Source organism: Salvelinus sp. IW2-2015, linkage group LG20, assembly GCF_002910315.2.
Source record: "Salvelinus sp. IW2-2015 linkage group LG20, ASM291031v2, whole genome shotgun sequence".
In the NCBI taxonomy this organism is placed as follows: domain Eukaryota; kingdom Metazoa; phylum Chordata; class Actinopteri; order Salmoniformes; family Salmonidae; genus Salvelinus; species Salvelinus sp. IW2-2015.
In genome coordinates this window covers 11146682-11169269 of record NC_036860.1, presented here as the reverse complement: position 1 = coordinate 11169269, position 22588 = coordinate 11146682, and the positions used below count along the sequence as shown (strand labels likewise).

The 22588-nt window shown below is 42.6% G+C and overlaps 1 protein-coding gene across 1 annotated transcript in view; it reads left to right on the top strand.

Moving 5' to 3' along the window:
* crhr1 (corticotropin releasing hormone receptor 1) overlaps window positions 1-22588 on the top strand; it is a 159221-nt gene that overhangs the window by 118263 nt on the left and 18370 nt on the right. Inside the window, exons 7-11 of the mRNA XM_024013493.2 lie at window positions 10321-10441; window positions 15133-15286; window positions 15402-15462; window positions 18331-18403; window positions 19416-19501. Coding sequence (XP_023869261.1) covers window positions 10321-10441; window positions 15133-15286; window positions 15402-15462; window positions 18331-18403; window positions 19416-19501 — 495 coding nt within the window. The remainder of the gene's footprint in view (window positions 1-10320; window positions 10442-15132; window positions 15287-15401; window positions 15463-18330; window positions 18404-19415; window positions 19502-22588) is intronic.

Sequence of the window (22588 nt, the reverse complement as noted above, 5' to 3'; positions counted from 1 at the left end):
GGGAGGCAGGATTCTGGGGTGAGGGGTCATGGGAGGCTTCAGCTTGACCAGGTGGTGTCTTGAAACGGCTTGTTGCAGTGGAAGCTCCGTCATAGTTCAACAGCAGGTGACGGCTACTCAAACTCAAAATGAAAATGTAATTGAGCTTTACAAAGTACTAAGGTACGCCTCACATGCAAACTTAAGTCAAAATACTATAAAGTACTTCTTAAGTAGTTTTCTTGGGTATCTGTACTTTACAATTTATATTTTTGACTACTTTTACTTTTACTTTACTACATTCCTAAAGTAAATAATGTCCTTTTTACTCCATACATTTTCCCTGACACCCAAAAGTATTCGTTACATTTTGAATGCTTGGAAAATGGTCAAATTCACACACTTATCAAGAGAACATCCCTGGTCAGCCCTACTGCCTCTGATCTGGCGAACTCACCAAACACAAATGCTTTGTTTGTAAATTATTGTCTAAGTGTTGGAGTGTGCTCCTGGCGATCCGTAAATTTAAAAAACAAGAAAATCGTGCCGTCTGGTTTGCGTAGTATAAGGAATTTGAAACGATTTATGCTTTTACTTTTGCTTTTGATACTTAAGTATATTTAAAACGAAATACTTTTAGACTTTTACTCAAGTAGTATTTACTTGGTAACTTTCACTATTACTTGAGTCATTTTCTATTAAGGTTTCTTTACTTTTACTTAAGCATAACAATTGGGTACTTTTTCCACCACTGCAAACTTACATATATACACATGCACACAAACACACACACGAACTTGTCGATTACTATTCCCTATCGATTACTATTGCCACAACAAACAGGAAATGATTAGGTGATTCCAGTGCACCCAGAAATCTATTTGAACCATTTCAAAATCAGAACTTTAACCAAAAGGGTACATCGATGACAATGTATTATTCAAGTAGCTATGATGTATTATGCATTGGAGCTTGTGCCTAGTGTTGTATTAGAGTAGTAGACGATACAGAATAGAATGAACGAGAATATAACATCCCATAGAACATGTAAAAAATAGAACACAGTGTAGAACAGAACATCTCTAATGAGTTCTAGGTGGGAATACTTATGTAGCCACTGCATGTGGTGGATGTTGATATGCATAATATCCTGTTCTGGTAAACCGCTTTAGATATACTGTACATGGTATTTAGCTCAGCTGCAGCCTCATTGGTGTGGTTTGAACCTCATTTTCTGGTAGGACTGCTCTGGGATTGAATGGTCTTGGTTTTACCACACTTGTGGCCATGCCTCCATATTTACCCAGCCCAGTGTGGCTTTAAACACTGCACCACACTCCAGCTCTTTTTCACAGTCCCATTTAACTTCTTGTGAAGTAATCTGTTATTCTGCAGATCCCTGCTGCTCAGCTATGCTTGGTGGTTAGAGTCTGGATGCTGGAGTTGGAAGTAACAACGTGAAGTGTGTCCGATTTTGACAAGGTTCTGTTGCCAGAGATTTGAACTACGACTGAGCCCAGAGAACAGAAAGCAAGTGTGTGTGTGTGTGCGTAACTTGGTCTCAGGGCAATTTGTTTTATTCTGTGACACTCCATTTAGTAATATATGTTACATTGTGTTAAATTACATTATGAATGGAATAGCAGTCGTACAATATCATATGAATTAGAGGACTTATAGCAGGGTTCCCCAACTGTTGGCCCGCGGGTGCTTTTATTATGGCCCCCCCGAGTATATAAAAAAAATATATATATATTCGAATTTGCATTGTTGGACATAAAAGACTGTAAAAACACCAGCAAGTCTGCTCAATTGGATGATGTAAGTTATCATAGGTCTTGGAAGTCATATAGTATTCTACGCATTTCTCTAAAACCAGGCTGCTTGTTGCGTCTTAACAACACAGGAGAATTACGGGGAGAATTTACGTTGGTAGTTAGGTGAACAAACTACAAAAGGTTCGGATCATTTACATTAAAGGTTGGGGGAACTAAAGCGACAGAGGTTCGGTGAATTTACATAGAAGGATAGTTGAATTGGGTTAAGTTTGGAATAAGGGTTAGTGGAAGGGTTAGCTAAAATACTACAGTTTTTCCTGACACGATTCCAACACGCAACCTTTGCATTGCTAGACAGTTGCGCATTACACTTACCCATCCTCCTTGACCAACCTCTCTACTTTTGTTTCTGTCTGAAGTAGCTAGACTATTAGTAGGTATCATGAGTCTTGCAGGTGCTCAGAAATATGTAAAGTATGTTTCATATGGCTCTGAGGCCAGGCTGGTGTGTGTGCGTATCAATTCCTCATTCCGAACCTCCGAACCTCCGCATATAGCCTGGGTCCCCATACAGAGAAGCTTGTTTCTCTTCATTTAGATAAGGGCTACATCACTGCTGGTGGTGTGGGTGTGTTTGATAATTTAGTATGTAGAGTTTCTCTTGTCAGTGCATGGGAGCTAGGCAACAGCTTGACAGTCTTGCATGTTCTCAATAGAGATAGATAGAGGGTGTGTCCCAAATGGCCCCGTATTCCCTATAAGTGCACTACTTTTGACCAGCCCCCTAGTCAAAAGTAGTGCACTATAAAGGGAATAGGGTGCCAATTGGGATGCAGACAGAACCTTGGAACCTCAGTCCCCCCCCTGAAGACATCTCGCCAGTGTCCATCTTTGGCGGTCATGTCATGTCATCACGCATCAATAGAGGTGACATCAACCCACAGACAGAGAGGGAGACTGCCTCCTAGAGTGGCGTTGGAGGGCATTGGTTCTTAGAAACTGCCTTTGGGTAAACCAACTGGAGAGATGTTCTGTTCTGACCATTTTAAAACAAATCTGTTTTAGAGACTCGAAACAACTGAGGTGACTGTTTTCATTCTAGTTCATGTCTACCGCTGTACAACTCTTGTGAAAGAGGTTGTTAGAATTTGGGAGTGTTTTATCCTCTTGGAGGCAAAAAGAGACTTACTGAAAATATAACATATCCCATTTAGCAGATGCTTTTAACCAGTCGTGCGTGCATATATTTGGCATATAGGTGGCCCCAGCGGCATTGAACCCTCAGCCTTGGTGTTGCAAGGGCCATGCTCTACTGACTCAGTCACACAGAATCACTGTGTGAACAGATTTTTTTTTTAAAGAAAACATTTGAACCTTATATAAACCACTACAGGATCGGTGGCCAGACCTCGGGGATGGTTGAGCTAATGTAGGCTAATTCGATAGCATGAGGTTGAAAGTAACAAGAACATTTTCCAGGACATAGACATATCTGGTATTGGCTGAAAGCTTAAATTCTTGTTAATCTAACTGCACTGTCCAATTTTACAGTAAGCTATTACAGTGATATAATACCATGCTATTGTTGAGGAGAGTGCACAGTTATGAACTTGAAATGTATGAATATACCAATTAGGCACATTTGGGCAATCTTTACCAGATCTAATGTGTTATATTCTCCAACATTAATTCACATTTACACAAACTTCAAAATGTCCTTTCAAAAATGTATGAAGAATATGCATATCCTTGCTTCTGGTCCTGAGCTACAGGCAGTTAGTATTGGGTATGTATTTTAGGCGAAAAATTGAGTTTAACTAGGCAAGTCAGTTAAGAACAAATTCTAATTGACAGGCGGCCAAACCCGGACGACGCGTGGACCAATTGTGTGCCGCCCTATGGACTCCATTCACGGCCGCGTTGTGATGTAGCATGAAGTTACTGAAGCATCATATCTTGTTCTCCCTCATATTGTTGTATAACCCTGTAATTGGTAGAGTGCTTATAGTCAATACTCCCCAATGAATAAGCTGTGCGCTGGGCAGTCTGGCACATTCAAGAAACACTGCAAATAGATTTAGGCCCTGAGAAGAGAATCGCAATTTGAGTTTGTGTATATTGTTCTTTTCATAATGTCGTGCTTCACTTTGTCCCTCTCTCCATCACTTTTCTAATAACAAAAAGTTGAAATTCCTGTTAGAATGACATGAATTTGTCTTATTATTAATCAAATTAAAATTGAAGGAATAATGATGAAGTTCATTTTCAGGCCAGTCTTTTGCTCTTCACAGCACGGAGCCCACCAAGCCCTGTATTGCATTCCTCTTCAGGCCATTCTGTTTCCCTTTTACATACATTGATATGCCGGGGCAAATAAATCAAAAGAATCGTTTGATGCCTCTAATATCCTAATTTGTTCCTCTGAAGCCTGCACTTTAAAATAAATGAAGTGCATACCTTAACGCAATCCCCGAGGCACTTTTCTGTGGAGAGCTGTGTGACGACCGGGGCCTCTGCGTACAGTATGCATGTGTGCATGAGTGTGTGTGTGTGTGCCTTTCAAGGTGCGTTTATATAAGATAATCCTTTTGAAAGTATGTGTTGTGCTCTCCATACCTAATACTCGTCAACAAGAGACTGTCTAAATACACTCCAGCAAAAAGAGAACATTCTTGAAACCTCAACCTCCTTAGTGTTTTGATTTCAGATTAAAAGTGACATTCCTGTATGACACACACCAGATATTTGGGGGTTTATGTGAGTCTTGTACTTCAAATATTTGTCTCTAGACTGCTTTTAAGTCTCTTTAATTTAATAGATTTGATCGGTCAGTCCCCGGACTGCCAAATGTCTACTTAATTGGAAACATAACACACTTGTATAACTCGGCATACCCACTAGCTAGAGTTACCCATACTCCAAAATATGTTCTCCTGAAGAAGACCATCGTCAGCTTGCCTGTATCCCAAATGGGACCCTATTCCCTCTTTAGCCCAATACTTTTGACCAGGGCCCATGGTCAAAAGTAGTGCACGCCAAAGGGAATAGAGTGCAATTTGGCATCCTCGTTCAGGCTTTGAGATCTCCATGTGATGCAGCTGTAAATAGAATTGAGGTAGATTTCTAGAGCATCATACTTTCTTTGGCTGACAAATGAAGAGTAAGACATGTAAGGTATGTCTGGAGGGAAGTGAGCCAGTAACCTTGACTTTTTTGTGAATTGTTGTACTCCATCCTAAACAATGGTTTTGTCCAGCAATACGTTGTCAGGGATAAGTAGGAGGATAAGGAAATATGGGTCCAGTCTCCTCTGCCTCCAGTAATTTAGTCCGGCCTGATGAAGAGAAATGAAGAGGGGATCGAGAGAAAAATGAACGAGGGGGATGACAGAAAGAGAGAGAGTGAAGAAGAAAGAAAGGTTGAGGACAGAGAGAAATTGGGAAAAAAATAGGAGTAAATTACAGTGGTCCTTTGAAAGAGGGAGAAGGAATGAGGTGAGGGTGAACGAAGGTGAGGGTTAAAATGAAAGATGACGCACAGCGGGCGGAGAGACGAGAGAGAGGGAGTCAGAGGAATTAGTGAAATTGCTTGTGAGAGTAAAATAAACAGAGGGAAAGGTAGAGGACGACGTCTACATTGGCTGTACTCCAAACAGTCTCTTGGTGGATTAGCCATTAATCATTTAAGAATTCAAATGTTTTTTTCAAAGCTTAAAGGGCTTTGTTTTTGTCAGAACCTGTAGGTGTAGCTATGTCAGCCATGTGTTCACGCATGCGTGCGTCCGTGTGCGCATGTGTGTGTGTGCGTGTCTCTTGTACAACCACAAAGCACTTATTGTACCATGGTTGAAACAGGTAATCTACCACAGTGTGCATTCTGTCACATTTTAACATTGGTAGGAAATGTTTTTGAATAAACATGATGTGATGAGCCATTAAACATTTAGTATAAAGTGGGAGTAATGCTGTCAATAATCGCTTTCAGAAAGTATTCACATCCCTTTAGTATTTCACATTTAGTTGTGTAACAGAATTTAAAATGGACTAAATGTAGATGTTGTCACTGGCCTACTCACAATACCCAATAATGTCAAATTGGAACTATGTTTTTTGACATTTCTACAAATTAATAAAAAATGAAAAGCTGAAAAGTCTTGAGTCCATAAGTATTCAATCACTTTTATGGCAAGATTAAAGATGATTTTTTTGAACAACTACCTCATCTCTGTACCCCACACATACTGTAAGGTCTCTCAGTCAAGCAGTGAAGTTCAAACACAGATTCAACCAGAAGGACCAGGGAGTTTTCCCAATGCCTCGCAAAGAAGAGCACCTATTGGTAGTTGAGTAAAAATAAAAAAGCAAACATTGTTTCAATGGCGCCGAAGGAGATGGCCGCCATTTTACGATCCCATAACCAATTGTGCTATTGTGTATTGTAGCAGGCTCTTCGTTATGCCCCTCTGTTGTACACCCGTGCTTGGGCCTCTTGGGCATCCAGGGGCCACAGGGTTGCCATCCGGTATTTCATGTCTTCCACGTGTTCCACCATGGTTCGATGGGGCGACGGTTGCTGTTCCCAGGCTACTTTAGCCACGTCCAGCTGTCCTCGGGGTCGTCTCCCGTACAGGAGTTCAAATCAAATCAAAAGTTTATTTGTCACGTGTGCCGAATACAACCGGTGTAGACCTTACAGTGAAATACTTACTTACAGGCCCTAACCAAAAGTGTGATTTTTAAGTAAAAAATTGATATTAGGTGAACAATAGATAAGTAGTAACAGGCCCTAACCAACAGTAAAAAGACAGTGAAAAATAACAGTAGCGAGGCTATATACAGTAGTGAGGCTATATACAGGCACCAGTTAGTCAGGCTAATTGCTGTAGTATGTACATGTAGGTATGGTAAAAGTGACTATGCATATATGATAAACAGGGAGTAGCTGTAGCGTAAAAGAGGGGTTGGTGGGTGGTGGGTGGCGGGTGGCGGGACACAATGCAGATAGTCCGAGTAGCCAATGTGCGGGGGCACCGGTTAGTTGGGCTAATTGAGATAGTATGAACATGAATGTATTAAAGTGACTATGAATATTTGATAAACAGAGAGTAGCAGCAGCATAAAAGATGGGTTTCGGGGGGGGCGGGACAATGCAAATAGTCTGGGTAGCCATTTGATTACTTGTTCAGGAGTCTTATGGCTTGTGGGTAAAAACTGTTGAGAAGCCTTTTGGTCGTAGACTTGGCGCTCTGGTACTGCTTGCCATGCGGTAGTAGAGAGAACATTCTGTGACTGGGATGGTTGGGGTCTTTGACAATTTTTACTGAGTCTGAATTACCAACATGTTTCAAGCAGACCACCATAGTCCTTGTGCCCAAGAACACTAAGGTAACCTGCCTAAATGACGACCGACCCATAGCACGCATGTGTGTAGCCATGAAGTGCTTTGAAACGCTGGTCATGGCTCACATCAACACCATTATCCCAGAAACCCTAGACCCACTCCAATTTGCATACAGCCCCAACAGATCTACAGATGATGCAATCTCTATTGCACTCAACACTGCCCTTTCCCACCTGGACAAAAGGAACACCTACGTGAGAATGCTATTCATTGACTACAGCTCAGTGTTCAACACCATAGTGCCCTCAAAGCTCATCACTAAGCTAAGGACCCTGGGACTTAACACCTCCCTCTACAACTGGATCCTGGACTTCCTGACGGGCCGCCCCCAGGTGGTAAGAGTAGGGAACAACACATCCACCACGCTGATCCTCAATACGGGGGCCCCTCAGGAGTGTCTGCTCAGTCCCCTCCTGTACTCCCTGTTCACTCATGACTGCATGACCAGGCACAACTCCAACACCAAGTTTTCAGATGACACAACAGTGATCACTGACAACGATGAGACAGCCTATAGGGAGGAGGTCAGAGACCTGGTGCCAGGACAACAACCTCTCCCTCAATGTGATCAAGACAAAGGCGATGATTGTGGACTACAGGAAAAGGAGGACCGAGCACGTCCCCGTTCTCATCGACGGGGCTGTAGTGGAACAGGTTGCGAGCTTCAAGTTCCTTGGTGTCCACATCACCAACAAGGTTTCATGGTCCAAACACACTAAGACAGTCATGAAGAGGGCACGACAAAGCCTATTCCCCCTCAGGAGACTTAAAAGATTTGTCATGGGTTCTCAGTTCCTCAAAAGGTTATACAGCTGCACCATCAAGAGCATCCAGACATGGCAACTGCTTGTTCTCCGACCACAAGGCACTACAGAGGTTAGTGGGTAGTACAACCCAGTACATCACTGGGACCAAATTTCCTGCCATCCAGGACCTCTATATCAGGCGGTGTCAGAGGAAGGCCGTAAAAATTGTCAAAGACTCCCGCCACCCTAGTCATAGACTGTTCTCTCTGCTACCGCACGGCAAGGGGTACCGGAGCACCATTTAATTATACTTTGGAGGGTGTATCAATACACCTAGTCACTTCAAAAATACAGGTGTCCTTCCTAGCTCAGTTGCCGGAGAGGAAGGAAACCGCTCAATGATTTCACAATCACTCCAATTTAGATCAGCTTAAGAGTTTAATGCCTGTGATAAGAGAACTGAGAATGTATCAACAACATTGTAGTTTCTCCACAATACTAACCTAAATGACTGAATGAAAATAAAAAAGCATGTACAGAACAGAACATATCTCAAAACATGCATCCTGTTTGCAACAAGGCACTAAAGTAATACTGCAAAAAATGTGGCAAAGCATTTCACGTTTTGTCCTGAATACAACGTGTTATATTTGGGGCACATCTAGTACAACACATTACATTGCATATTTTCAAGCAAGTGGTGGCTGCATCATGTTATGGGTATGCTTGTAATCTTTACAGACTGTGGAGTTTTTCAGGATAAAAAATAAATTAAAAGGAGCTAAGTACAGGCAAAATCCAAAATAAAAACCTGGTTCAGACACTTAGATGAATTCACCTTTCAGTAGGGCAATAACTTAAAACACAAGGCCAAAAGTATACACTGGAGTTGTTTACCAAGAACACAGTGAATGTTCCTGAGTTGTCGAGCTACAGGTTTGACTTAAATGTTTTTGAAGAATCTATGGCAATACTTGAAAATGGTTGTCTAGCAATGATCAATGACCGATTTGAAAGAGCTTGACGAATTTTGAAGATAACATTCAGACGAGTCTTGTGAGGCATGTGGGCGTCCTAGAGCAAAACGTGTTCGTGATGGTCTCACCTTTCCACAGAGGGATATTAGTGTGTAGCCCAAACTGTTCAGACACTACAGACAGAAGTTGGCAGATCGGTTTTACCGACTTCATACGAGTCCCAAGACGCTTGTGGGGATCGCAGAGCAAAACGGTCACTCTACTAGCTCTGTCATCTTTCACTGATTGTTTTTTTATGGGCATTTCTTTATTATACTAAATACATTTCCGTGGGGGGCTGACATTAACTCTGGGGGGTTTAAATATGTTCAACTGCTTTCATTAGCTTATTCTCTCACTGCCGTGAGTTTAAGACAAGGGTTTAGCTATCTTGGAATTAAGTACATTTCCAAGACGAAATCCAATAACATTATTTTCAAGAATCTAATTTCTTCATAACTTTTTTAATAGGAAGAAGCTTAAGAACATTTAAAATAACATTACTGAGGACTAGCAACTTTTCGTAGTTTAAGTATTAGTTTGAGGAAAAAAATGGCACCGTAAGAAGGTTTTGGTCCTGGATGCCCTGCTGGTCCTGGATGCTTTCCTTTCCTGGTGTCTTATTACCTCCATGTTTGTACACCAATTGTGTGAATTACAACCTTGACTGATCTAATAAACCATGCATTAGCTGGTCCAATTCGATCAGGCATTCCTGTGGGTTGAAGAACCTGCTGGGCTGCTGGTGCTACTGAGGCCTGGGGAAAAGATTGATCAGCCTGCCCAACTCTACTGCCAGAGGGTTTTGGGAGATTATTGTGAGGTGGTTTGCTTTGCCACTGGAGGTGGGATGAAGTGGTTGGAACAGAACAGAGAAAGTGATACGCCACATGCTTGAGGGAGCGGGTCTTGTCTAGCTCTTTAGACTTACACACACACACACACGGCCATAGTCCATGCACATGCTGTACTAATTATGCAAAACACACATCCAAAAACACACTCACACAAACTTCCCCACTGTCTCTTAACTTTCCCTCTTTTTATTATGGTCCCATTATCCATCATCCCGTCATATGTATTACCAACATTATACTGCATAGCATGAGGAATCGGCGTGCTCGACCTAAAATGTCATAATTATACTGAAGAAGGAAAAACTGCACACACTGCAATAATTATACTACATACCACCAGCTCTTAACCTGTCCTCTGTTCTCTCCTCTACCGCCAGGAGTATTACAGTGCAATGTATTGACTTAGGCATCAAGAACCTTGATACATATCTTTTTGCAAAAGATTCACAATGTGATGCATAGCATTGCTACCATGTTGCACTGTACAGTATAATGAATAGGTACCAGTGCTTACCTTTTCCTCTATTCTCCTCTCTCCTCCCAGGAGTATCCGCTGCTTGAGGAACATCATCCACTGGAACCTGATCACAGCTTTCATCCTGAGGAACGCCACTTGGTTCGTCGTACAGCTCACCATGAACCCTGAGGTGCACGAGAGCAATGTGGTGAGTACAGGGAAGTTAATTGTACATCAATTTCAGGCCGCTTTATATGCAATATACATATACATACAGGTAACTGCCAAAATAAAGGAAACACCATCATAAAGTGTCTTAATAGGGCGCCATCAAAAGCTGTTAGAACAGCTTCAATGTGCCTTGGCAAGTGTTCAACTCTGGTAACTGAGATGGGCAAGGCATATGGTAAACATAGTTTTCATGCTCATCAAACCATTCAGTGACCACTTGTGCCCTGTGGATGGGGGCAATGTCATCAGGATAGGAATGACTCACCATAGATTGAAGGTGATCACTCAGAATGGCTGTGTATTTATTGCCGTTTAACTTGCCTTGCCCTCTAAGGGTTTGAGTGGACCTCAACCATTCCAGGAAAATGCACCCCACACCATAACAACTCAAACAACTCAAGTGTTTCCTTTATTTTGGCAGTTACCTATATATAGTTTTCTGTGATACACTGTGAGGCAACACAAACACAGAAGGGCAGTACATTCATGCAGATAAGGAAGCACACACACACACACATTCAGACACCCATACAAAAATCCCCACTCTTTCCTTCTATTACTTTCCCCTCTCTCCAGGCTCACTAATGAACACACACACACACACACACACACACACACACACACACACACACACACACACACACACACACACACACACACACACACACACACACACACACACACACACACACACACACACACACACACACACACACACACACTCAAACTTTCACTTTCCCTCATCCTCCTTTTTCCTCTCTCAGATCAAATTGGATTGCAATGTCACAGCTATCATTTCAAAAACATCTCCAGGGTCCGGGCGCACGCACGCACGCACGCACACACACACACACTCCTAACTAACTAACTAACAGGCTTTGGATTACCACCCTGTAGTCCTGGTTCACTGTTAATTGCCCCTCAGCTCGCCTGCATCTTGACGTTATTGCTTGTGCAAACATCCCTCACCTCAGAGAAAAGAGAACATGCTTATTTTCCTTCCCAGCTCTTTCAATTAGCCTTTACTACTACTTTACTAATTAGCTCATCACCCCCTCCGGCCCCCCAGCCCTCAGAAATGAATGAATCCAACCCCCACTGTCAATATCTGACCTAAGAAGACAGACTGGGCGCGCTCAAAGTGACCCAGAGGCCTCCAGAGTGGCGCAGCGGTTTAAGGCGGCAGGTAGCCTAGTGGTTAGAGCGTTGGATTAGTAACCGAAAGGTTTCAAGATCGAAACCCGAGCTGACAAGGTAAAAATCTGTCGTTCTGCCCTTGAACAAGGGAGTTAACCCACTGTTCCTAAGCCGTCATTGAAATTAAGATTTTTTTCTTAACTGACTTGCCTATTTAAATAAAGGTACAATTAAATTAAAACAGGCACTGCATCGTAGTGCTAGAGGCGTCACTACAGATCCTGGTTTGATCCTGGCCGCAACCGGGAAACCCATGAGGCGACGCACAATTAGCCCAGCGTCGTCTGGGTTCGGGCAGGGTTTGGCCGGCTGAGATGTCCCTTGTCCCACGAGATGGGTCCCATTATGTCTGGTGAAAACCAAACATTACATTCCACAGTAAGAACCGAATGCCAACGGTCAAGCGTGGCGGTGGTAGTGTGATGGTTTGGGGATGCTTTGCTGCATCAGGACCTGGACTACTTTCCTTAATAAAAGGAACTATGAATTCTGCTCTATCAGAGAATTCTGCAGCAGAATGTCAGGCCATTCGTCTGTGAGCTGAAGCTGAAGCGTAGCTCGGTCATGCAGCAAGACACTGATACAAAACACACAATCAAGTCATGACAATTGTTAAAACGCAACAAATTGGAAGTTTTGGAATGGCCTAGTCAAAGTCCAGACCTAATCCCAATTGAGATGTGGCAGGACTTTAAATGAGAAGTTCATGCTTGAAACCCTTAAATGCCACTGAGGTAAAGCAGTTCTGCATGCAGGAATACTATTTCGCGGCACTGTAACTGCATACTGTGTTGCAATCGTACTACATACTATTTACAGCGTACTGTTTATAAAAAACAAATGCAGTTAAAGACAAATATCAGCATACTAGGCTTATCCTACTGAGAACACGTCAGCTAATGCGCAATTGCTTTGATTCCTGCCATTCAATCATTTCGGTACAGCGCATCCCCTCACCTGTTTATCAGCTGTTGTCTCGAAAGATGATTCTCTATTTTCAAAGGGGAGTTGGCTCGGTCAAAAGCAACTCTCGAACCTCAGGAGAGTTATTTTTCACTTTTGAAAGCTGTCATTTTTGTGTTTTTTCTTGTCCTTGGTACACTGGGTTCCCCCTGCGAATATAGAGGGGGCTGTCATGCGTCAGTGGCGGGGATGTCAGGATGGTACCGATATCACGCTATCACACTCAACCATGGCCCCACTTCACTGATCGGACTGGGAGTCTCTCACCCTCAATGGGTCGATTAGAGTAGAGGCTAGAGAAAATGGAGAGTTGTGAATGAACTGCGATCCTGATTTGACAGCTGCCCTGAAATGCCTTTAGACTACACAAGGGGTAGAGTGGAGGGAATTGGAAAGGGTCACTTGAGATTTTAGCCCAAATACACTGAGATTGCTGGCTGTAGAGTCCCATTATCTGTGTGACTTTGATGATTTGATGGGTAGTACCGGGTCAGGGAGTCTTTTGGTATGTCCTCGAAGTAAGTGGGGTGAGACTGTGAAGCTAGACAAGGAGTCAATGACACTTTCATATTGAATATAGATTTTCCCCACTCAGTACATTACTCTTTTCTTTTCACTAGGTACCATATGAATAACTACCTGAGCAAATGCTAAATTCAAATATTTTTTCTTATTGTCGTGAAAAAGGAGGTAAATAAGAAACACCTGATTTGGAAATAATCCTTATTTTGATTGTGAACCAAGGCCACTCCCGACCTGCATGACAATAAGGAGTTCTCGTCTAAGCCTCTAGTCTTACATATGTTAAGAAATTTTCATGAAACTACTATAGTTAAACACTTAGACAACATATTCATCACAGGCCTTCAGAGATGGGCTTTGCTACTTTTGAACAAACGCCAAAGGGGAGCATCTCCCCCCTCTTTCCGAACTGAGATCATCGCCCAATGAGTCGTCGTTCCTCAATCTTGAGAGAGAGATTAAAGACTGACAGATCTCCTTTCTCATCTCCCAGCTGTAGACACTGTCGTGAAATTATTGTCATCAAAAGGAGAGACTTTTCAATTTCTTCAAAACAAGTCAACTTTATTATTTAATTACTGCAGTAATGGATGTTGTCAACGAACAAGTGATTCATTGAGAGCCCAACAACAAAAGATACCATGGCCTTTTATAGCAACGATACACCCCCTTCAGTCTACATGACAAACAACAGATGTATGGAATGAGTCACAAGGTTAAGATTCGTATGAAAGATACTTAGAATTCACAGCAGACAGTATCTCCTATGGAGACTGTTTTCATTGTATAGAGACCAGGGTCTGTCCCCCGAACTCCATACTGGAGAAATCTCCCCCTAGTACAACAGCACAGAAACATAACTCATGCTATGGAATGCGGTCTCTTTAGGTTTATCAACCAAAGACATCATACATCTTCTGTCAGTGTTAAATCTCCAAGAGGCCCACTATCAGTTCACACAGACACAATAGAGTTATAAGAGCCCTCTATTATGTTGCATAAAACAACCATTTGATGCAATTACAGTATTATGAAATAATCTTGCAATTTTGCTCTCACAACACCTAGTCCAGACTCCCCCAAGTGCCATTCTCTGACTCTCTCAATCCAAAGTAACTCCCAAGTGGCCCTCAATGATCTGGTCTCAGTTATTGTCAAAGAAGATAGAGGTTTAAGTGCTGAAAGTGGCAGACAGATGTGTACTATCTTAAATTGACCAGTTTCTCACAGCAGGAAAATAATCCTGCAGCACCAGAAAATGTGAATTATTATGTGGATTTGAATTAAATGGACATTTTTGTAGGTGTTGATAAATGTTTCTTTAGGACAAATAGTTTTACATTTCAAATTGGAAATTGCAAACTTTGGAACCCTTTTTAAACCTCGAATACACTACAATTAGAATTTTCTGCTGCGCAGGAAAATTATCTGCGACAACAGAGTGATCAAATTAAGATAGCAGATCAATATTGACTTTGGACTTGTTGAGAGGTATTGTCAGTGTTGGATGACTCAGACTGTCATAGGCCATGGGAAGTGAGAGCTATGATGCAGTTTAACAAGTAATGCAGGAGGTCAAATCTGCCATTCTTAAACTGCCACGGTGACCTTTGTTTGCCAGACATCTGCCTATATACCAGTCCCAAATTGGAAGCATTCAGAGAGACCTTTTGACACTACTCAGAGCATGATAGAGAAGCTCAAACAAGCTGCACATTTTAAATAAGGATTGCACGGTGGAGTGTCACTCGCAAATTGAGTGTTTTTTAGAGAACCAGGGCTGCATCCGAAATGGCACCCTATTCCCCATGTAGTGCACTACTTTTGACAAGGGCCTACAGGGCGCCATTTCAGATGCATCCTGGATCGGCAACAACCCCCTAAGGAGCGAGGAAAGGAACCAGTTGTGGCTTTACAGCTCTCACTTTTCTTCATTTTTACTAGCCTTAATCTTTTTTGTTATTCTTTCCTTCCTCTCTATAAAAGTTGTGGTGCCGGCTGGTCACGGCAGCCTATAACTATTTCCACGTGACAAACTTCTTCTGGATGTTTGGGGAGGGCTGCTACCTGCATACAGCCATCGTGCTCACCTACTCCACGGACAAGCTACGGAAGTGGATGTTCATCTGCATCGGGTGGTGTGAGTTAACACTTAGCTCATCGAGGGAAAGACGAATGTGGGTTGATTGATTCATTTCCCTCGTCACAAAGACTGTAAGTCGACTGTAACAGAGACGATGTGTGCTGTTTTACAGGTATCCCTCTTCCAATCATCATCGCATGGGCCATTGGCAAGCTTTACTACGACAACGAAAAGTAAGCGCATGTATTTTTATTTTCACATTCTCTCTCGGGTTCTCTCTATCTCTATTCATGTCACTGTGGTATCGATTTGTCTTTGGAATCAGGCAACAATCTTGTCCGTGTCTAGGTCCTCTCAGACCCATCAGAGTGACCGTTGTAGTGGATGAGTTTTGGATGTCGCCCAGTCATCTCCTTAATTGTACTTTCTGCCAGGTCATTAAACAACCGATTTATCCTCATTTTACGGGAGTCTTAGTGAACCTGTAACCTATAATTTCTCTGCATACAGAATAGCAGGTTGACGTTTATTGTCATGAGTCTTGCCCTGGTGGCAGAACTGAGCGATGTCCCCTTAGGCCAGCTGCAAAGTCAAAATTGTCTATATTGCAAAAATTCATGAAAACAGAGATTTCCTATTTGGTTTTAATTTAAGGCTAGGCATTAGGCCTAGCAGTATAGTTAAGGTTAGGATTAAGGTTAGGGTTCGGTTTAAAATCAGATTCTTGGACTTTGTGGCTGTGCCAGCTAGTGATCACTCTGCACAGCTGTCTCCAAAACAAGATTCATTATGAAAAACACCAAAAGAAAGATGCCCAGGGTCCCTGCTCATTTGCGTGAACGTGCCTTAGGGATGCTGCAAGGAGGCATGTGGACTGCAGATGTGGCCAGGGCAATAAATTGCAATGTCCGTACTGTGAGACCCATAAGACAGCGCTACAGGGAGGACAATTGATCATCCTCCCAGTGGCAGACCACGTGTAACAACACCGGCACAGGATCGGTACATCCGAACATCACACCTGCGGGACAGGTACACAATGGCAACAACAACTGCCCGAGTTACACCAGGAACGCACAATCCCTCCATCAGTGCTCAAACTGTCCACAATAGGCTGAGAGAGGCTGGACGGAGGGCTTGTAGGCCTGTTGTAAGGCAGGTCCTCACCAGACATCACTTGCAACAACGTTGCCTATGGGCACAAACCCACCATCGCTGGACCAAGCAGGACTGGCAAAAAGTGCTCTTCACTGATGAATCGCGGTTTTGTCTCACAAGGGGTGATGGTCGGATTCGCTTTTATCATCGAAGGAATGAGCGTTACACCGAGGCCTGTACTCTGGAGCGGGATTGATTTGGAGGTGGAGGGTCCGTCATGGTCTGGGGTGGTGTGTCACAGCATCATCGGACTAAGCTTGTTGTCATTTCAGGCAATCTCAACACTGTGCGTTACAGGGGAGAAATTCTCTTCCTTCATGTGGTGCTCATCCTGACATGACCCTCCAGCATGACAATGCCACCAGGCATACTGCTCGTTCTGTGCAGGATTTCCTGCAAGACAGGAATGTCAGTGTTCTGCCATGACCAGCGAAGAGCCCGGATCTCAATTCCATTGAGCACGTCTGGGACCTGTTGGATCGGAGGGTGACGGCTAGGGCCATTCCCCCCAGAAATGTCCGGGAACTTGCAGGTGCCTTGGTGGAAGAGTGGGGTAACATCTCACAGCAAGAATTGGCAAATGTGGTGCAGTCCATGAGGAGGAGATGCACTGCAGTACTTAATGCAGCTGGTGGCCACACCAGATACTGACTGTTAATTTTGATTTTGACCCCCCCACTGTTCAGGGACACATTATTCMATTTCTGTTAGTCACACGTCTGTGGAACTTGTTCAGTTTATGTCTCAGTTGTTGAATCTTGTTATGTTCATACAAATATTTACACATGTTAAATTTGCTGAAAATAAACACAGTTGACAGTGAGAGGACGTTTTTTTTTTTGCTGAGTTTATAATAATATATATATATTTTTTAAATCACAAAAGTAGTGCACTTGGCTTTTAATAGTCCTGTATTAGCGTACCGATATAGCCGTCTGCAGCGTGGGTAAAGATTGTAGCACCCTCACCCCCAAACTACTTCCCGTTGGTATGGGATAGCCCTTCGACAGACTAGTGTGCTGTCCGGGGGGGGTGTACTTGTACATCCAGCTGCGTCACGCTTCAGAAACAGGACATACGCTCCTGCTCCTATCAGCTGTTCCAGCTTGTGCAAGACAACTTAATTACTCAATCATCAACCTGACTTGAAATAGCCTAAGCAAACATACTCCACATCCTTTCCCATTCTCTGATATTCTGCTCTCTAATACAATCAGAAAACACGCTTGGTAGAGTTTATTAAAGTTCTTCGCTCAACCAGCTGGTTGGCTGGGGGGCATCAGTTTCATTAGTGCTATACCAGGAACCTGACAGTTTCCACTGCATCACATCGGAGTCTCTTGCTTACACAGGGGTTGCCGTGATATCCACCCTCCGAAACCTGTTAGCTTGTTTTTCATAATGCTCAGCGGGGGCGAAAACAAACTTCTATCCAGACACAGTTCCCCCAATCCCTCTGCTTTTTTTTACCATGAGCTGTTTTGCTCTCTCTCTCTCACTCTCGCTCTGATACCAACAAGGTGAAGACAGAACAAATGAACGATTCACTCCACTGAACTGAGTCTGTAGAATGAGTGAATCTGGAGCATCTCATCCCCTCGGAGAGCGTCTTCTTTTCCTTTTTTCATCCCTTTGTTTTCACTGCAAAGTGGATGTAATTCCAACAAATTCTTTGTTTTAGGTGTTTTCTGTTGCTAGAAAGGAGTGCTGGACTTTACAAAGGCCTCTCTTGTTCTCTGCCAGTACTGGCTTTGATAGGCTAAGCCCTCTCACCCACCTCTGATATCAATTGTGATTGGCCGAGGCCGATGCTCATTTTAGTCAACTTAAAAAAATTGTCGGCAAAGGTCCCGAGGTCTGCTTTGTCATTGAATAAATGTGACTGGTGGACCTTCTGCATCGGCCAGTATGATTGGCTCAACTCTCTGTGTTCTAAATTGCAGGTGCTGGTTTGGGAAGAAGGCAGGAGTGTACACAGATTACATCTACCAGGGCCCAATGATCCTGGTGTTGCTGGTAAGACAGTGTTACACAATCCTTTTCACATTTCTCCATATTTTTCCTACTAGTATAGACATTTATAGACATAGTGTTCTAGCCTTGTCCTTGTTAGGTTTTCCTACATCCATGACCAAGCTATTCCCCTTTACACCTTCCCTCTAAGTGTGTTTGTATTTACAGCACCGCACAGTTAGGAACACTGACAAAATAACATTATTGTGCACTCAAGCAGAAATAGTTTTTCGATGTCAAGTAATTCAAAACAAACAGTCGAAAGGTCATTGACATTCAATGGTGTGTGAACTTTATACTGCAGCCTTCCAACGCACACTCTCACGCACGTGCAGTAATACCATCATGTGAAGCTATTTGAACGGCGTGACACCTACTACACATGCAGAACTGACTGGGTCAGTTGGAATGAATATGATATGTGCGGAATATGTATGAATCGTAAATGATTTGCAGCACGCTAAACTGTGACCGTTTTAGCTCAGCTTGACTCTCTTTACACATTTCCTCCTTAAGAAAGTTTAAATAGGCGACTGTTTTTCTCATGCCTTCTCCCTACATAACTCATCAGATACTCACACATAGCGTTGGAACATGTCCAAACCTTTTGACTGGTACTGTATGATATAACCAGGACGCTTCATGTAAAAAATGTGTTTTTATTTATTTTCCCTTAAAACCTCAGTAGTCAATCATTCTAAGACCTTGCTCTGAAGCATTAAATTGGCTTTTTTTACTCCTTGTTTGACATACATCAGTCAATATACTGTATCAGCCCATTATCAGCCTGAAATCTTGAAACCCTGTTACACTCATCTTTTCCCATTGACTGCAATGTACCGAGAGAAAGGTCAAGCCTGTGACATCTTTTCTAATTTCCTGCAATGTATTGAGAAAAACGTCAACTCTGTGACAGTTATTTCCAGCACAGACAAAGCTTGTTTTATTAAATGTTTCTTTCTCATAACTTACCAATGTAAATCTTCCTACATTCTTATTTTCTCTCTGTTTTCAGATCAACTTTATATTCCTTTTCAACATTGTGAGAATCCTAATGACTAAGCTGAGAGCCTCCACAACCTCAGAGACAATACAGTACAGGTGAGCCAGGACCAGGGCCCCAAATGTCCCCCTATACCTATTACAGTGCATTACTTTTAACCAGGCCCCCATAGGTAATGCTCTACCTCCTTGGATTTCTTCACATTTTATTGTGTTGCAATGTGAGATTAAAATATATTTAATTGTTATCTACTCTATCTACATGTCAAAGTGGAAGAAAAAGTATATTTAAAGATGAATGAAAAATAAAATACAAATATAACTTGATTAGATAAGTCTTTATGCCCCTGAGTCAATACATGTTACAAACACCTTTGGCAGCGGTTACAGCAGTGAGTCTTCTTGGGTAAGCGCTTTGTACACATGTATTGTACAATATTTGCCCATTGTTATTTCCAAAATTCTTCAAGCGCTGTCAAGCTGGTGAAGGTAGGAAACAACATCTCCACTTCGCTGAACCTCAACACTGGGGCGTCACAAGGGTGCGTGCTCAGCCCCCTCCTGTGCTCCCTGTTCACCCACGACTGTGTTGCCATGCACGCCTCCAACTCAATCATCAAGTTTGCAGACGACACTACAGTAGTGGGCTTGATTACCAACAACGACGAGACAGCCAACAGGGAGGAGGTGAGGGCACTCAGAGTGTGGTGTCAGGAAAACAACCTCTCACTCAATGTCAACAAAACAAAAGAGATGATTGTGGACTTCGGGAAACAGCAGAGGGAGGACCCCCCTATCCACATCGAAGGGACAGCAGTGGAGAAGGTGGAAAGTTTTAAGTTCCTCTGCGTACACATCACAGGCAAACTGAAATGGTCCACTCACACAGACAGGGTGGTGAAGAATGCGCAACAGCGCCTCTTCAACCTCAGGAGGCTGAAGAAATTTGGCTTGTCACCCAAAACCCTGACAAACTTTTACAGATGCACAATCGAGAGCACCCTGTCGGGCTGGTACGGCTCTCCAGAGGGCGGTGCGGTCTGCACAACGCATCACCGGGGTCAAACTACCTGCCCTCCATGACACCTACAGCACCCGATGTCACAGAAAGGCCAAAAAGATCATCAAGGACATCAACCACCCGAGCCCCTGCATGTGCACACCTCTACCATCCAGAAGGTGAGGTCAGTACAGCTGAATCAAAGCTGGGACAGAGAGACTGAAAAACAGCTTCTATCTCAAGGCCATCAGACTGCTAAACAGCAATCACTAACTCAGAGAGGCTGCTGCCTACATTGAGACCTAATAACTGGCCACTTTAATAAATTGATTACTAGTCACTTTATACAATGCCACTCTAAATAATGCCACTTTAATGATGTTTACATATCTTACATTACTCATATCACATGTATATACTGTATTCTATACCATCTATTGCACCTTGCCTATGTCGCTTGGCCATCGCTCATCCATATAATATATATATATTTTTTAAGGGGTGGATCAGCTTTAATATTGCGGATAGATTGTTTCTTCCATCAATGTAATTGTTTGCATCATTTTCAATCCCCCATATATTTTTGGGGTTAATATATATACCCATATACATACAGTTGAAGTCGGAAGTTACATACTCTTAGGTTGGAGTCATTAAAACTCGTTTTTCAACCACTCCACAAATTTCTTGTTAACAAACTATAGTTTTGGCCAGTCGGTTAGGACATCTACTTTGTGCATGACGCAATACATTTTTCCAACAATTGTTTACAGACAGATTAGTTCACTTATAATTCACAGTATCACAATTCGTGGGTCAGAAGTTTGACTGTACCTTTAAACAGTTTGAAAAATTCCAGAAAATGATGTCATGGCTTTAGAAGCTTCTGATAGGCTAATTGACATCATTTGAGTCAATTGGAGGTGTACCTGTGGATGTATTTTAAGGCCTACCTTCAAACTCAATGCCTCTTAGCTTTACATCATGGGAAAATCAAAAGAAATCAGTCTGGCACATCCTTGGGTTGCAATTTCAAAACTCTTGAAGGTATCACATTCATCTGTATATACAATAGTACGCAAGTATAAACACCATGGGACCACGCAGCCGTCATAACGCTCAGGAAGGAGATGCGTTCTGTGGATATAGATACAAAAGTATCTATATCCACAGTAAAATGAGTCCTATATCGACATAACCTGAAATGCCGTTCAGCAAGGAAGAAGCCACTGCTCCAAAACCGCCATAAAAAAATCCAGACTACGGTTTGCAACTGCACATGGGGACAAAGATCATACTTTTTGGAGAAATGTCCTCTGGTCTGATGTAACAAAAATATAAACTTTTGGCCGTCGTTATGTTTGGAGGAAAAAGGGGGATGCTTGCAAGCCGAAGAACACCATCCCAACCGTGAAGCATGGGGGTGGCAGCATCATGTTGTGGGGGTGCTTTGCTGCAGGAGGGACTGGTGCACTTCACAAAATAGATGGCATCATGAGGATGGGAAATTATGTGGATATATTGAAGCAACATCTCAAGACATCAGTCAGAAAGTTATAGCTTGGTCGCAAATGGGTCTTCCAAATGGACAATGACTCCAAGCATACTTCCAAAGTTGTGGCAAAATGGCTTAAGGACAACAAAGTCAAGGTATCGGAGTGGCCATCACAAAGCCCTGACCTGAATCCTATAGAACATTTTTGGGCAGAACTGAAAAATCGTGTTTGTGCGAGGAGGCCTACAAACCTGACTCAGTTACACCAGCTCTGTCAGGAGGAATTGGCCAAAATTCACCCAACTTATTGTGGGAAGCTTATGAGGCTACCCAAAACGTTTGACCCAAGCTAAACAATTTAAAGGCAATGCTACCAAATACTAATTGAGTGTATGTCAACTTCTGAACCACTGTGAATGTGATTAAATAAATAAAAGCTGAAATAAATAAATCTTTCTACTATTATTCTGACATTTCACAATCTTAAAATAAAGTGGTGATCCTAACTGACCTATGACAGGGAATTTTTACTAGGATTAAATGTCAGGAAATGTGAAAAACTGAGTTTAAATGTATTTGGCTAAGGTGTATGTAAACTTCTGAGTTCAACTATACATACATACCCATATATATACACATAAACATTCATACGTATACACATATATACATACATACATACATACACACACAT